The sequence below is a fragment of the Aulonocara stuartgranti genome, assembly GCF_965226115.1.
Source record: "Aulonocara stuartgranti genome assembly, chromosome: 17".
Classification (NCBI taxonomy): Eukaryota; Metazoa; Chordata; class Actinopteri; order Cichliformes; family Cichlidae; genus Aulonocara; species Aulonocara stuartgranti.
Genome location: NC_138953.1, coordinates 3,190,505 through 3,207,110, shown reverse-complemented (window position 1 = coordinate 3,207,110; position 16,606 = coordinate 3,190,505). Strand labels below are relative to the sequence as shown.

The 16,606-nt window shown below is 42.6% G+C and overlaps 1 protein-coding gene across 5 annotated transcripts in view; it reads right to left on the bottom strand.

Annotated features, from left to right (window-relative positions):
• Nucleotides 1-16,606, bottom strand: part of nav3 (neuron navigator 3) — a 424,334-nt gene that overhangs the window by 191,477 nt on the left and 216,251 nt on the right. For 3 of the 5 annotated variants that reach the window (XM_082510870.1, XM_082510871.1, XM_082510874.1), the window contains exon 1: nucleotides 5,051-5,586. The exons of the other annotated variants lie outside the window; for them this stretch is intronic. In XM_082510870.1, the coding sequence (XP_082366996.1) occupies nucleotides 5,051-5,308 (258 nt within the window). In that variant the 5' untranslated portion in view covers nucleotides 5,309-5,586. Of the gene's footprint in view, nucleotides 1-5,050; nucleotides 5,587-16,606 lie in introns of those variants that run through there. 5 annotated transcript variants of the gene reach the window in all.

The window sequence follows — 16,606 nt, the reverse complement described above, 5'->3', positions numbered from 1 at the left end:
TTCATGGTTTAATTTGATAATCTTATGGTTCAAAATAATTTGTTAGACTAAAAATCACTGCCATGTTTCCAGCTTGGATCAGGCCTAGTGAGCTGGGGTGGACTCCCCTGTTAACACATTACTTCAGATTGGCTGAACAGACCACAGGCTCGTTGACCTTCAACTGCACTGCTGCCACAACTGCAGGGACAATCTACTGCAGAGCTGCAGCTAAAACACTGAGTATGACAAAAACTGCTGTAACAAACATGGGCTGCAATCTCTTGTTACACATGTAAGTGGTCATTTCATGTCATCTCTCACCCCACTTTACTCAGAAATTGAATATTTTGTGGGTTCCTTTAAAAAAGCAGTTTAGAATCAGTGCAGCCTAAAACAATACTTTAATCTTGTCACAGTGTTTTAAAGAATCACCTCTCTTGGTCTTTGTTACTGGAAGAAGTGCTCATCCTGTTTGTTAGTATCCGCACCCCCTTCTTTTCCAGATATGGAGTTCGGCACACAACGAGTCAGACCACCCAATGACTAGAACACGTTCAGACACCCTGCAGAACCGATCTCAGCCAACCTCCCTCCCCTCTACTGGAACAAGCTGGCCTCCCTCTCATTCCCTCTGTTTTCTCTGTTGTTTCAGCAGCGTCAGAGCCACTTGAGGGGTTGAGTGAGAACTGAGTGAAAGCTGGAAAGCCAAAAAGAGCATGCCTTGACCGCTGACATCCAGGCAGAACCTGCCAGGGTTTGTCAGAGGTTAAATAGGCCAGTGCACAGCTACCAAATCTGTAAACTGTAAAAAATCAAATGACATGAAGACAAAGTTTTCTTTTACATAAAAATAAGGGTTATAGTAGATACATTTAATGGTGATAATGAATATTAAACCCAGTTAAAGGTAACTGTTGTATAAGGTTAATTTTATTATTTTGCCTGCATGGAAGAAGCTGGTGTGAAAGTGCCAAATGAATTTGTGCTGCACACGAGACATCAACTTAAAAAACCCCAAAAAACCATCAATGGCTCGATTGCTTTGCAGATGACTGGCATGCTACTGAAACCTACTGCACACAGACATGAGCCAAAAACTGATGGTAAGAGAGGCAATGGTAGAAAACGGAAAAAGAAGACAAGAGAAAGTGACAGTATCAGGGCCACCCACAGAAAAAGGGAGGTTTGTTTACATTCTGCTCACTCAAACTCACCGGACTCTGACCTTATTCCCTAAAGCATTCCATCTTACTTTCACCCATATTATTGCTTAGAGGTTTATCAGGTCAGAGCACGAGAGGAGACGCACCAAACAAGAAAAATATACAACAGAACCTGATTATTAGCTGTGCAAAGCAAACACACTGAGGATCAACAGGATGTTTTTTTGTTCTTTAAGTGGGTGCGTGTGTGTGGTGCTCTCTAGCACCAGAAACACTTACATCCTAGGATAACACAACTAACATCACAGGACATCAAAAATAGCAACATGCAACAGTCACCGCTTGTATATACAATGAGCTGCATTTCTGAGACAAAGACACCCTCACACCCCTATTCAGTGTGAGTATTCACTAAGAGAGCGCATGGCAGAGTAGCAACGTTTCAGCTTTAAGGTAACAGGTACTTAAAGTTGTCCGCAAACAAACAAATTCAAGCGCAAGCAAAGCATAAAGGCATGAACAGGCATAGCTTTAGCACCCACATATTTCTTCAAGGATGAATAAACAGAAACCCCATCAGCATTATTTATTTTTCACCCTACCATAGAATCAATAACAAGAGTGTGATGCAATTTAAAGCGCTACCTCAAAGAGAACCGTAAAATACCAGCTAAATAAGTCTCTGGGCTGTGTGATTTGGACAGCTGCCAAAACTCTAGATGTACAAGATAATTCCCCATCAGTGGTACCAATGCTGACACTTCATTAAGGCTCAGTCGACTCGCATAAACTCTTCACTGAACCCATTCATCTAGCAGCGCCGTAGGCAAGGATTGATGTGAACTGTCGGCAGAGAGTACAACAGGAAGAGCTGTATTCTAATCTCAATTGTGGAGGGTTATATGGAAGTACTTTTTGACAGCCCAGAACCATAGACTGACATGGGAGATATATGAAGAGGTAAGGTGTTGCACAACACTGCTAAAGACACACAAGGTTTGCACTTCCGCCTGCTTGCATTTGTGAGAACTGAAATTAACTTTAGCTAAGAGCTAAGGTAACCTGGAAATTCATAGCATTGCAAGCAGTGAAAGTACTTCAGAAAGAAAGGCTGATCATCTGATGCAACCAGAATCTGTTTCAGTAGACAGCAATTTCTGCCACTCACAGCAAATGTCTTTCAGGTTCTCGCTTTTGCAAAGTTAGCTGTAAAAAGCCCACCAGCAGTATCATCTACAGTGAATCAAACTTAATTCCTGGTATCTGTAATATATGTACAAAGAGTTATACTAATTGTTAATTTAAATTTAGTGGCAAAATCAGAAGTTCGGAAACACAGTGGAAAGTAACACACACATACTGTACGCACAGACTTGCAGACACTCCTGTGAAATAAGTGTAGTCTATTGTGTTGTAGATCCATGGGGGATTATCCACCTCACAATAAATGCAGACCGAATTAATCCAGCTGACAGTGGCCACAACAGAAACTGGATGAACTAAAATTAACCTTGTCTGAGAAGTTTAATTGTGCCCTTTGCACGCCATTAGACACCCAAGTAACAGCCTGCAACACTTTTGTCCACTGCTTATCACAGATGGAGCGTGAGTGCGGCGGCCTTTCTCTGCCATAGCTACAAAGTACCTTCAGCTTTGGACTCGGACTATGATTTGTTTTTAGAGGAGCTTGTATTAAGATTCACTTGGACTTCCTTCTTGGCTCTGTCAAAACCAGCACTGGAGCACTTACTGTGTTTAATACTTACATAAAATATTTATTTTTCTTCCACTTTTGTCATGGTCATTCTGCTCCAGGAGTAACGATACCAATGGGATATGCTGGACTCTTGGGGACTCTTGGGTTCACGATTGTGCTTTCACAATGACATGTAACACACGTTGTTATTAATGTTTCATTAACATTTATTAAGCAGACAAGTGGAATTTTCCACCACAGGCAGGTGAAATCTTAAACATCGAAAAAATACTTTCGTCTTTGGGAAACGCCAATCATGTTAGGATGTGCTTAATCTCAGGCAAACAAGCTAACACATGCTGGCACCACTGTATATATGGAGGTGGGAGCTGCATGTGCACAAACAAGCATGCGCGGTACACATGTGCACGTGCATACATAGACCTGTGCTTGATCCTGTTGATCCTGTTTGATAAGAGGACTCTAAATTAAACAGGGGGTGTTGGTTGATGTGAAGGAATAATGACAGCATTTACTCCACTTTCTCTCCATTATTTTTCCCTCTGGAAGTCCTGAAAGTAAAGCTCTTTAGTGACTACACAACACAATTAGACAGACTAATTACCCCCTCCATACCACCCATTCCTTACACACACTGACAGGCTGGGGCAGGCAAGTGATTTCTGCCTGCCTACAGGCTTCTCAGGGACAAGGACTATAATATTGTGCGCTGATTGCACTTCATTTCAGGCAGTTTAGCTGATGCTCTGTCCATTAGTCTTGCAAACCTCTAGTGATATGAAGGATGAGGGTCAGAACTGCAGTGCACTTGCAACAAATCTGTCACAGTAGACCTTGTTGTTTATGGAACACTGAATAAACATGAACAAGAAAAGAACATGTGAAAATATAGATAGAAAGATGTGGGAAACCTGGAGAAATTTCCAAAGCATAAAAAGTAATGGACATTGGCACAAATTAAAATCAACTTCTAAATTCATCTTCTTCAATCTCCAGTCAAAAACAAACAGTCACTTATTGGAGCAAGCGGGAGTCAAGCTGTGTTAACGAGCTGAAAGTCAAGCTGAAGTTGCCGGTTCAGAAGCAGGTTAATGATGAAACACCCCCCTCCCTACCTGTTTCACAGTCACCCTGCAGGTGACTTCAACTCAATCACAGACACACTGGGAGGATTTAAATGCAGAAGGCGCACTGACCCCTGCTTTAATGCCTTTTGCCCACATTTCTTCAAGATCACGAGGAAGATCAGCAGTTTTGTTCAGTATCAGAGAAAAAAAGATTCACACTTAAGGAGTCACTTTTTTGTCTGTCAGGAAATCATGTAGCGGTAAAAAGAATCAAAAGCCAGTGCAGGGAGGGAGAGAGATCAACTAGCTAAACAGGAAAGTTTCACTTTGCGCTCACACGGCTCTGGATGTGGGATGGGCTGAGGCTCTGCTGAAGCTATTTGGCGGGGAGTTTTGAAAACTGCTTCCTTCTCAGGATACACCAGCCCCACCTTCACTGTTCCAGTTTGAGCCAAACATTTTTGCAAAAGGGAAAGAACTTGGAACAGCCTTGATCTTGCAGGGTGAAGCACTTAACAAGACTATCTGAACCTATTATTCATCTACAGCACTTTGATGCAGCTGGACGTATTAAGAATATGCTCTGAGAGCAGGGGGACAGCACCAGTAATCTATCTGAATTATTATCCTGCATGAGCGTGTACACACAAACCATGTTCCTCTAATCCTCTGGCCTACTACAGTAGCTTATGTCTCCATAGACGAGCTGATCAGGAATTTCATATTTCTCGACAAAATGCACATACAAATGCCTGAATACCTACATTTCTCGTCCGCTACTAACACACCTTACACACACACACACACACACACACACACACACACACATTTTTAAAGCGTATGGAAACTAAATGGGCAGCAGAATGAGGTAATACACTGCCGGCAATACATTACTCATCCAGTTTCCCTTCTTAGTTGATGACCCAAAGCCGGCAAAATCATCCCACCAGCGCACACATGATTCACTGCTGTGTGCTTGAGCTCTGTTTCAAGGCTTGAATGACACCTGCTCAGAGAGCAAAGCAGCCACAGAGAGACAGTCTCTTCTCTGACACCTGTGTCTCCGAGTGTCACTACAACCTGCACACATAGCTGCTAACAGTCTGTCCATCTCCACTAACCTTGCAGATCTTGCTCTCCTCCGTCTCGGCTTTGGACTTCCCTTCTGGGCTCTTCTCTCGCTTGTAATCAGACTTGACTGACAGCTGGCATGAGAGCCCCGGGGCACCTTCGTTTGTCCTGAGTTCCTGCTGTCGGGCCATGTAGCCCTGCGAGGTGGCTGCTCTGACCGCGCTAGGGATGGGGAGAGCGGTGTGCACTGGCTTCGTGCCCACTGCAGAGGGTTGCCTAAGCTTGGAAGCTACGCCAACTACCGGCATGGCAACAAAAATAATAACAGACAAGTAGAAGACAGGTTAAAAAAGAAGAAGAAGATGAAAGGGAAGCAAATCTGCAGTGTCTCCTTCTGATGTGTGGCCCACGACGGGAAGGACAAACAAAAAAAAGAAAATAAAAAATAAAAAAAAACAGCAGTTGCCTCTCAGACCGAGAGGAAAGCAACTGCGCTCATTCTGTAGCCTACAGCCAGCAGGACTCACAGAAACTGAGAAGGCTTCTCCTTCCTCTCGTTCACTCCCTCCTCCTTCTCCTCCCACAAGCAACTACATTCCCTCCTCTTCCCCTGCACTCTCTCTCTCTCTGTCAGAAGTGTACCACAAAGTCAGCCAAAACTGTTCAAGGGGGCGTGAACTCCTCTGGAAGATATAACCACCACTCAGCAAAATGGTGATTACAGAGACCTGGCTGAGCGTGCATGTGCGCTCCCAGAGAGAACTGTCAAGACAGCTCTCTCTCGCTCTGTCCCCCCCACCATCCTCTGACTTTCTGAAGCCAATAAATAGACTTTCTCTCTGTCAACATGTGGAGCTGGCCCTTCCTTTGATGAGAAAAATAGTAAAACAAACAAACGTTATGATTTTTTGGTGGAATAAAAAGAGTTATACACAATGAGGAAATCCAACAGAGAGAAAGAAATTGATTATTTCTGTACTAACAGTTGTAAGAAAAAAAAACAAATTTTTTTAAAACAGATTTTTGGCCAGGTACCACTTAACTGTTGCTACTCAGCTGCTTTATACTGAGAAAGAAGTGGACTCTCTTTCTCCCACAGCTGCTCAGCCACATTCACTGTTTCCCTTTCTCTTTGGGCTATCTGAGTGTACTCATTTTACAAGGTGTGAGACATTTGTCAGCAGTGGCAAGAAACCTTTGGTTACAAGCAGAAACAGACACTGACATGTGGGCTGCGCTAAACAGTGTTAGGTACCGGGTAACTGTTTTAGGCACTTAAAATAGAGGACAACGAACAGCAGGGCCAGTCTTTGCCTTTAAAACAGCACCAATCTCCTTGCAGTTCAGAACAGCTTTGAAAACTTGGTTATTTCTGCCCTTTTATTCAGTCACTGATTGGCAGATATTATCTGCCACAATGCAAAACATATGATTATGAGTGTTGGGCCAGTACATGTCAACTACATGAAACAAACCTGACTAAAATAACTGATGATGGCTCTACAGAAACAGATTTAAAGTTAATATTATTATTACTCTTTTGTAAAAACAGATCAAATAAAACTGATGTAGGACGGCAACAGAAAAGTTGCAATGCTGCTCCAGATGCCACACAGCTGGTTTTAAGCACTGTGAAACAAGAAACAGGCTCCTTCAGTGTCCAGTGTGGTGGAGAACGACTGACTCCACCATTTAGAAAAACTAATGTTTTTACTGTATTTGGTGTGTGTTTCTCTATAATAATAATAATAATAATAATAATAATAATAATAATAATAATAATAATAATAATAATGGATTGCATTTATATAGCGCTTTTCGGGGCCCTCAAAGCGCTTTACTATGACCATTGTCCTCTTGCGAAATGGATTTCAGCCACACTTTAGTGTTACCGTTGATTTAGTCTGTAACATTACAGAAATGAGTAAGGGCAGGGTTAATGCAGGACAGACATAAATCTGTGTGAGAGAAATTCTTCAAAGACTACGAACGCATGTAGTTTTGGTCTGTATGTGCCTCCATTTGGACTGCGTGACACAATATGACATGGAGTTTTTTTCTCCCCTTGTTGCTGAAGGATCTCTGCTCTGTGAGACACATAAAAGGGAGTGAAAGTTTTATGTGGAAAGGCTGCGTCTGGTTCAGTTTAGAGAGGCGAGGAGATGCGCTGCAGTCAGAGGGGCACATTGCGGTGTCATGGCTAACCGGAACTTTTTAACACGGCATCGTCCAATAAAAAGGGCCGGGAAAGTGAGGAAATGCAAACACAGGCCACAAATGTGACCTTGTCACAAAAATTACAACATGTCAAAAGCTACCTTTCTCCAGCAGAGCTGCAGACTCCATACACTCCCTTTTTGCTTGGTGAACAATAGCGAATTTGAGGGTAGGAATTTACTAAAAATGGCCTGATTATTTTTACACACCCTTTTTTCCTCTTCAGTACTTTTGACAGTCAATCGCCTTGCCTAATAGGGACGCTGCTTCCCCCAGCTCAGAATAGCACCAGCTACTCCAACATGTTTTTAATCATGCACCAGGGGCTGTCATGACAAGCCTGAAACAACAGGATACCACGTGAATGAGTGGCGTAAGTCCAAGTCTAGACTCCAACTGCTGCTGCCTGCCAGGTTGCACGAATCGGAGCGCATCTGGCAGGTATCCAACTCTCCAGGACAGACTGGAACTGTCAGGGAATCCGTATCTGATGAGGTCTCTTCACAGGGGTGCTGAAACAAGCCCAAATGAAACCTCGGTCAAGTCTTAAGAAAACCTCTCACTTCCTTCTGGTTCTTGTTGGTTTCTGGAGGTAATCACCTTGCACTGCAAAATCATTTCCCAGTGAGAGAAAGCTATTCAGGTTCCTACAGGTAAAAGAACTGCTGCTGTAGTGCTGAATGTTCCGTGTTTACCAAACGTGAAAGCTCCCAAAGTCAACATGAGCAAAGCAGATCTCAGGTTAACACAAACCCATCCAGGAAGGTCAGCATCCTTATGTTTGGGTACCAGTGGCAACCACTTCTGTAAAAACAGTGTAACAGCCAACTTTGTCAAGGTTGAAAGGGGAAGAGGGGAATCTAAAGTGATGAATGATTAATATTATTAAAAAGATGAGTCTTCTTATGCTGCAATTTATGTGCTAAACCTTTGATGACTTGGTGTTTCTTAACTTTATTTAAAGACCACATTCATCCGAATTTTAAATGCCAAGTCCAAACTCAAAGAACCCACACCACAATACCCATTATTTATCAGGACCAAAACATGGTATCAAAGAAAGATCCTTTTCCACATGTTAGATGACCGCACAAATTCCTCAACATTTAAGCTCCATGGGCTTTTCTGAGAAGCCCCCGCTTCAATAACTCCCAGAAAATAAGCCAAACAACAACATAAAACCATGTGTCCATCCTGATGTGTATCAAAAGTCCAGGCAGCTGGTGCTGTAGCATCTCTGTACTTGGCGCACATTTGGCCCCTTAGCACCAAATATGAATGACTAGTATAGCTGACAATGTCCCAAATGCAAGATTCACAGACTATCGTGTACGCTCGTCTACTCAAGGTGTCACGCGAAATCTCCAGAGAGGAGGCAGACGGTGGAGGTCGCAGACAAGGAGGGAGTGATGAAAGCTTGGAGGTTGACTGTACCAACCATCTCTACACAGTGCATGCGACAGCTAAAAGCAGTATCATGCTATTATCCCACACTCGTTGCTCTCAAACAGGCAATAACCTGGTGCTGTGTGCAGTTGGGTGCACTCAGCCCCTCTTGGCAATAACTGTTCTTTTACATAAAAATTCACTTTTTTAACAGTTGATGTTTAGACCTACACTTCTAGCTGGAGATTGATGCTGATCTTGTCAACATTCAGGTCAAAATTTGAGTGAACTGACTACTGCTGGAAAACAAAATAAGGGTGGCAGCATTTTAGTCAGTAAGAATAATATATAGTTCTGAGTTATGGAATAATTAATGACATGTGTTTATTATCTCTTTGAGGAAATGGGTGGATGGCTAACCAATACTGATTGTTGTACGTGGTTTAGAGGAAAGATACCACCCACGGTCACATAACGTCAGCACTGAAGTTGTGCTATAGCTGTGAAAACAAACACGCCGGGGCACTAGAGATAAGAGGGGTCAAACACCTTCCTACCAACCCAGCATACACGCACACACAGTTTAAATACAACTCCCCCAGGGAGGCTAGATAGATAGTCACGCACCTGGTGCTGTCAGCACTCTCAATGCTATCAGTCAACCGCACATGAGACAACATGGAAAATAAAACAAACACATGCTGGCACACACACACACACACAACAAAGTATGTCGCTGAACATATGGTGGCATCCATAGTGTCTTAATGAACGGCATGTGCCATTAATGTACATCAAGGGTCAGCCAGGTAGAAATAAACACGCATTTGCTTTCTCTCACTGCTTAAACATTTACAAATAGATTCCTGCTCCTCAATCAACCTTTGGCTTCTCCGCAGGCAACCATCCAAGCAAAAAAAGCATGCATTCAACTAAAAACAATCGAGCATCATGGGAAAACTTGTTTCCCACAGGTCTTCATATTCAGTTGTGAATTGCTGCTTGGATATAATGTTTTCAATAAGTTTTGAATATGAACCCCAGATGTAAACGAAGTGGCTCTGCGACTATGTGCCAAACAGCTCTCAACTAGATTGTGAGTCCAAATGTATGACCTTCATTATCATGTGAACATTTTTTTTAATTGTATTGAACCTACGTACTCAAAATAAACAGAATGTAATTCAATTCAATTTTATTTATAGGCGCCAATTATTGGAAGGTAAAGACCGTATAATAATACAATGAAAACCCCAACACCTTTGCCAAGCACTTGGTGATAGTGGAAAGGAAAAACTCCTCTTTAACAGGAAGAAACCTCTGACAGAACCAGGCTCTGCTGTGAGCGGTTGGCGGTGAGGGGAGGAAGAACAAAACAACGTATCATTAGTGTCGCTTTGACAGTGCATCTTATTTCACTTGCTTTTGAGTGAAAAAGAGTCATTTGCAACTACAGCTGTGAGATGTATTCATGAAAATCTTTCCTCTTCAAATGCAAAACGTATCTTAGAAATACACTTAATGTTCTATAGAATAGAAAACTACTTTTCTTGGATACTGGATGGCAAAGACCTGCATTTTGTTGCTCGTCAGCTCCTTCTGATTGTTCAAGGAAACAACATCTTTGATGAATTTCAGTCAAAACCATAGCACTAAAATAGCTTAGCGGTTATAATTATTACTACTGATATTCTTATGAACTTGGGTAAGGGTGAACCTTCCATTTTAGCCCTGCTTGAAATATCTGCAGCCTTCGATATCGATGATCATGCAAGTTTTATTAGCAGACAGCAAATCTGGGTTTTCTTTATACTTATGTAACAGATACTTCAGAATTCATTAATCAATGCATGTCCTCATCTGCACCCCTCGTATGTGGATTCCCCAGAGCTCAATCCTTGAACCAATTCTGTTTTCTTTATGCATGTTACGCTGGGGCCATCCACTGAATGTTTGCATCCTCAGCAGCTCGTCTGTAAAGCATAAAGCCAATTTAGCTTTTTAGGTTTGGGGCAGGGAGTAAGGCATGTTTGAGGGATGGTGGAATTTGAAAAATGTCCTCTTTCAGGACTGCAGTTATAAACAAGACATTAAGTGTAGGTTTGATTAATTAAAAGTAATTAAGGCTTCCTGAATTCCTCTCTCAGTCATGCTGCTTGAATTGCCATGTGGTGGGCTAAGAGCTCTACTACAATGAGGACTAGAGTGAAAGCAGGCATGTGGAGCAGCAGGATTTCCCCAGCACTCCAGTCGGGACAATTCTGGCTCTTCCTGTTCCTCTAGTTAAAGGGGCCACTGTGGCTTTTTTTTCACTTCTTCATTTCTCACTTGGACATTCATTTATTTACTTTTTCATTATCAGGGGCAACACTCATCACTTTATTCCCTCATATGCATTTTTTCATATTTAGTCACATGTATCTCTCCCTTACTGACTTACTCAACCTTTCCTTACTCACTACTCAATATCTGACTTTCAACAGATGAATGTAGTTTATTCTGTTAATTTTGGGAACCACTGTGCTTTACTTAAATATGCACTTGCTCAGTTATTAATTTAATATGCTGAATGCTTTCGCTGGCATTCACATTGACTCACAATCATTCTCTCGCTCTGTAGGATCGTTCCCTCTGTTGCTCCATCGTCCTCTGATGCAACGATATCAAAGTCCCCTTGGTAATGTTACTGAATGGATTGCACTGGTCCTGTAACACACACTTTCTGAGGTCAGTGTTTGGATTCAGATTAATGGCGAGAATGTTGGTGAATGTGAAAAGATTCACTGACACCAGTCTTGAATTCTTTCTCATTGTGTTGTATGAGTGAAAGCAAAACATCATTCTTCTCCTATGACACAGAGAAACTGAGGAAGGAGGCAATAACAATGCATCACTTTAACACAGCTTGTTCTACGTGCTGGGATATTTACAGTGGCCCATAACTGCTATGTCATTTTTCAAAGACAAGCTTATACTATGAAGAGAAAATTTACCATATAAAAAGCTCTTTTGGGTGACATTTTTAATAGTATAGCGTCCGCAGTGTCATATTATGGCATGTGCTCTTTGTCCTGTCAAACGCAAATACTCCAACCTTCCCACTAAGCTTCACCCACCTCCCGTTTATAAAAAAAACCCATCCACTTTCTTGTCCTTATTGTAGAACACGTTCCTCACTTCTCTTTAGTAAAAACTTTCATTTTTGTTGCCAGGTTGGTGTAAATCAATCCCACTGATGAACATCACATTCCTTTCCCTAGAGATTTGTTATGGTTTTCCCCACATCCACCCCACATCTTGATGTTTCCACTCTTGTCAAAGACTTGTATCCTCACTGAATCTTGGATTTCACAGCTGGGGATGATAAAGTGCTGAAAGGGGCTCTTCCCTCTAAAACAACAAGCAGCTAAGGGAACGTGGATGTGCTCTAATTTCTGGATTATGCTGGAGTGACGATGGTGCTGCCTGATCGATGGCACCAGCATACAGAGATGCATGAAGCGCAATAAAGTAAAAAAAAGAAAAAAAAGAATAACTAAACAGTTAATTTGTTTTTTTGTTTTTTTTTACTTAAGCTACATCAGAGCTAGAACAACCAGAGCTAAGGAAGCCAGTCCAGAATTAAAATAGGTGGCTACTAGCAAATCTAATTTATCTAATCAAGCTACAAGACTGCTCTGGGGAAATGCAATAAAAAGGCCAGAGGAAATTCGACTAATACAACACCAACATGATACAAGAAGAATCAGGGAATACTTCAGCATTGAACATTAAAACGCCTCACCTTGGTGCATCTCTCAGCACATTACAGTACACTGACAACAGTATGAATGCTTCGTGTCTTATCTTGATCATGGTTGACATAATAAATGGAATGTAGAGAAACTTGGCTCTTCACTGTCTTTCACAAATGATTTTACTGTTATTCAGGTTGTTGATAAAACACAAGCTCAAGTGTCTTTTCCTGCTCAAGATCTCAGCTATTTCTAAACCACATGAACCCACGGTGACCAGGTGTCACAAACCTTGACAGTAAATCCACTTTTGTAACTGGTTTCCTGCTAACTATCTCATTAAAAACATCCCATAATGTGTGACAAAAATGTGACCTCTGTGGAGAGCTTAACTTTTCATAATAGCTCAGGATAAATTTAGAATTTATAGTCTAGCAGTGGAAGCACATTCATAGTCCACTGGCAGTCCAGCCTACATGTAGAGAGCTCTGCTGTCAGATGAGGGCAGTGTACAAAGTCTGTGGGCCACTCTTGAGGAAAGTTCTAACACAAAAAGAGCTATAATGAAACAGAATGTTACAAACAACAAAAAGTGTCCACAGCAGCCACTGTTTATGATTTTCAGTGTTTTCTTTGTGGTTCTGTCGCTCACAGTAAAATCTGCTGTTGGTTCTTTTCCTGTTCCCTCTTGTCAACCATGTCTGCAGAGGGTAAAAACCCCTATTTGCACGTTCTTCGGATGGAATAATGTATGCAGATGAGCACAGTTATGGGACTGTAGTTACACTGAACTGTAATAGAGATGTTGATTTGTTGATTGATACAGGCAATGGAAGCCAGCTGGAATCTGCCAGACCATATTCATTATGTCAAGACAGTAAACTGGACATCTTCACTGGGTGTGTGTGTGAATGTCTATGTGTTTGGTGTCTCTTGTAGCATTCCTAATGGATTACCTGACTAACATTAGGGCTTGTTGTATTCACTGTTCTGTTACCTAGCACTAAGTAGCAAATGTGTATGTCTGTCTGTTACACTTGCCAACGAAGCTAGTCGGCATTACCACTGTAAGTTTGTAGCTCAGGAGTTCCGTGTTGCTGTCCCTCCCTCGGTCTGAGAGGGACCCACACCTTACCGGTAGGTAAGGTGCCAAGGGGGTATACACCAGGCTATGGTGATCCATCAAACCCTGGTTCAGCCTGGGCCATTTCCCACTAGAGCAGTTTTGTGACGACACCCTATGCTTAGCCTTGAACCAAGTGATTGAACTGATGGTCACATGGTGCACCCTCCTGACACAGCGCTGACCTACCTGCATTTTGTATTAAATAAAGATAGGCATATCAAGTGAGCCTTGACACTCGTATGCAAGCAGAACACACCTAGTTGTTGATGCCAAAAAGCCGCCGGGAAATTATTTTCCAGGCAGCTCACTATAAGCCAATGGTGTGCATCCTGGCTGGAATGTCAGCTGGTGAACCAGCCGGCCATTCCAAAAGTGACTTTGCGCTCACTACCATTAATGGACGTCCTATTTGAGTGCATCGACATGGATCTCTTTCGGCCATCTCACCGGAGTGCCCACAGATATCGCTTTGCATTATTTCTGATGGATTATGCTCGGTGATACCCCGAAACAGTACCTCTGCAAAGAGTGTGGTGCAGACACACAGGTCATCTCCCAAGTCGTTTATGTCTCGCACGCTAAAAGACCTGTACGAATTACTGGGCATTAAATCTATTCGTCCCAGTGACTACCACCCTCAGACTGGTTGATGGAGTCACTGAATAACACCTTCATGTCCACGATTCGTAAGTTTTACAAGGATGAACGCAATTGGGATCGCTGGTTAGACTCTCTGCTGTTTGCAGTATGAGAGGTGTTCCAGGCCGCCACAGGATTTTCTCCCTTTGAGTTGCTGTTTGGCAGAAAGAAGCGGGGGGTGTTGTACCTAATTAAATAAAACTGGGAGGAAGGTCCAATCCCAGCTAAAAATTAAGTTCAATATGTTCTGGACCTGAGAGCAAAGTTACACACGTTGGGGAGGTTTTCACAAGAGAATCTGCTCCAGGCCCAGCAACATCGGCAGCACTTGTACAAGAGAGGGGCTAGACTCAGCCCCACATCTGCAACACCTTTTTGCAGATATGTTCCCTGCCTGGTTGTACAACACTCATAGAGGATCATTTGGAAACACGCCCTGGTGTGAAGGTGCGTTCACGGCCCTACAGGTTACCTGAACATAAAAGACAAATTGTTCAGAAGGAATTGGCTGAAATGCTAAAGCTGGGAGTAACAGAAGAGTCACAGAGTGCATGGTGTAGCCCCATAGATTGTGTAGTGAAGAAAGATGGCAAATGGTAAATGGATGGATTCTTATATAGCACTTTTCCACTCTCCTGGAGCACTCAAAGCGCTTTATACAATATCCCACATTCATCCATTCACACAAGCACTTTCTTTGATGCTTTTTAGTGCTCCCTAGCTAACAGGTATTCACAGATATTGCTGCTGCCTGTTTTGATTGTCCACAGTGCATTTGCATTTGCAGCAGGTAGCCGATGTCCTGGAGTCCCTGAGCCAGGCGGGGCTCAGTGCTAACCTGGAGAAGTGTCCGGTTAGATGGAGGGATGTACATTACCTGGGCTACTACTTGGAAAGCAGACAGGCGCACCCTCGGATAAAACAGAAACAACTCCATCCTGCCCCCAAGACAAAATAAGAGGTGAGGCAGTTCTTGGGGCTGGCTGGTTACTACCACCGGTTCGTGCCCAGCTTTGCTGACCAGTCCTTTGACTGATCTCACTTGAAAGGGTGCCCCAGATCTGGTCCAGTGGACAGAGCAATGCCAGGCAGTGTTCGTGCAGGTGCAGAAGACTCTCTGTGGGGAACCCCTGCTCTACACTCCTAACTTTCCCCTCTCTTTTATTCTGCAGATTGATGCCTTAAACAGAGGACTGGGGGCACGTTTGTTCCAACAGGTAAGGGGGGTTGACCGCCCTGTGGTCTACATCAGCAGAAAACTTCTTGCAACACAGTGTGTATCGTGTCCTTTGTGTCCTTTGTGTGCTACAAAAATGAAAAAAATCCAAAATTAAAAAATTACATAGTGATGGCCATATTTTATATTGTCTGCAATTATGGCCGATTTACAGCCATCACACTCTACTTAGCAGCATAGAAAAACTTTCCTTTAAGCTGGCCCGAGATTTCCATACAGCAGAGGCATCAATATAAGAAAAACTCAAGCCAGACATGATGGGTATTCTGCTCCCCAGGATATAGACGAAGGTCTGAATCAGCAGCAGGGAGTCCACTTCTACAGCACTTTCAAGCTCCTTAGTATCCTCATTCCTCACTGGATTATGTTAATATGGGTAAAATGCAGATAAATTCCCTGTGCACACCTAGTACCATAAATTCTTCCAAAAACTTTGGTTTAGGGATCATAGTATAAGCATTCAGCACCATATCATCACTACTGTCAATGTCTTTATAATATCAATAAAGAGAGCTTATTTGAACCTGATAAGTGCTTGCTAAACAACAGACAAATGTTCTGAATCCCTTATTAACTAGCTTCAGCCTCATTACTTCTGCTAAAGCACACACAGCTTATGACCTCCATCCCCTAGGCTGTAAATAGGAAAAGCTTGTTGTTTGCTCAACTGATAAACACATATTGGTGTCATCTGTGGCTGGCCTGGGGTTGCTTTGACTCGGCCTCATTAACACTGTGGCTCATAACGACTGTTTTTATGATGACCGAGAGCGCTGTCTAAGGAAAAAGAGTAAAAAAAACTTCAGCTGTACCCCTGGAAGTCAGCATGGTGTCAGCAGAAACCAGATGTGAGAGTGATACTGTGCAAGCATACCTATGTACAGAAATGTGTTAACTATCATGGAAAGACACATGCCTTATAGCACACATCCAAAAAAGTACAGTTCAGTGTAGAATGTCTATTCAACAGCAAAACCTTGTTAAAGATACCTTTAAACAGCCCATAGCGCTGTACTTTACATGTTCGCTGTCTTGTAAACTACACACAATCATTACATACGTTTCTAAGACAAAAACAGCCGGGAGCTGTCTTTGCTCTGTTTTGATTTATGATTATGCTGAGAAGGGGGAGAAGTGAGTGAGGACAGTCATCTAATTGGTACACTGACTGACGGAGGTTTAAGTCTAACATGGAATCAGAATAAGCAGGAAGGGTGTACCTATGACTCTATGTGCGTGACAAGACCGTGTTGACTGCGACTGAGTT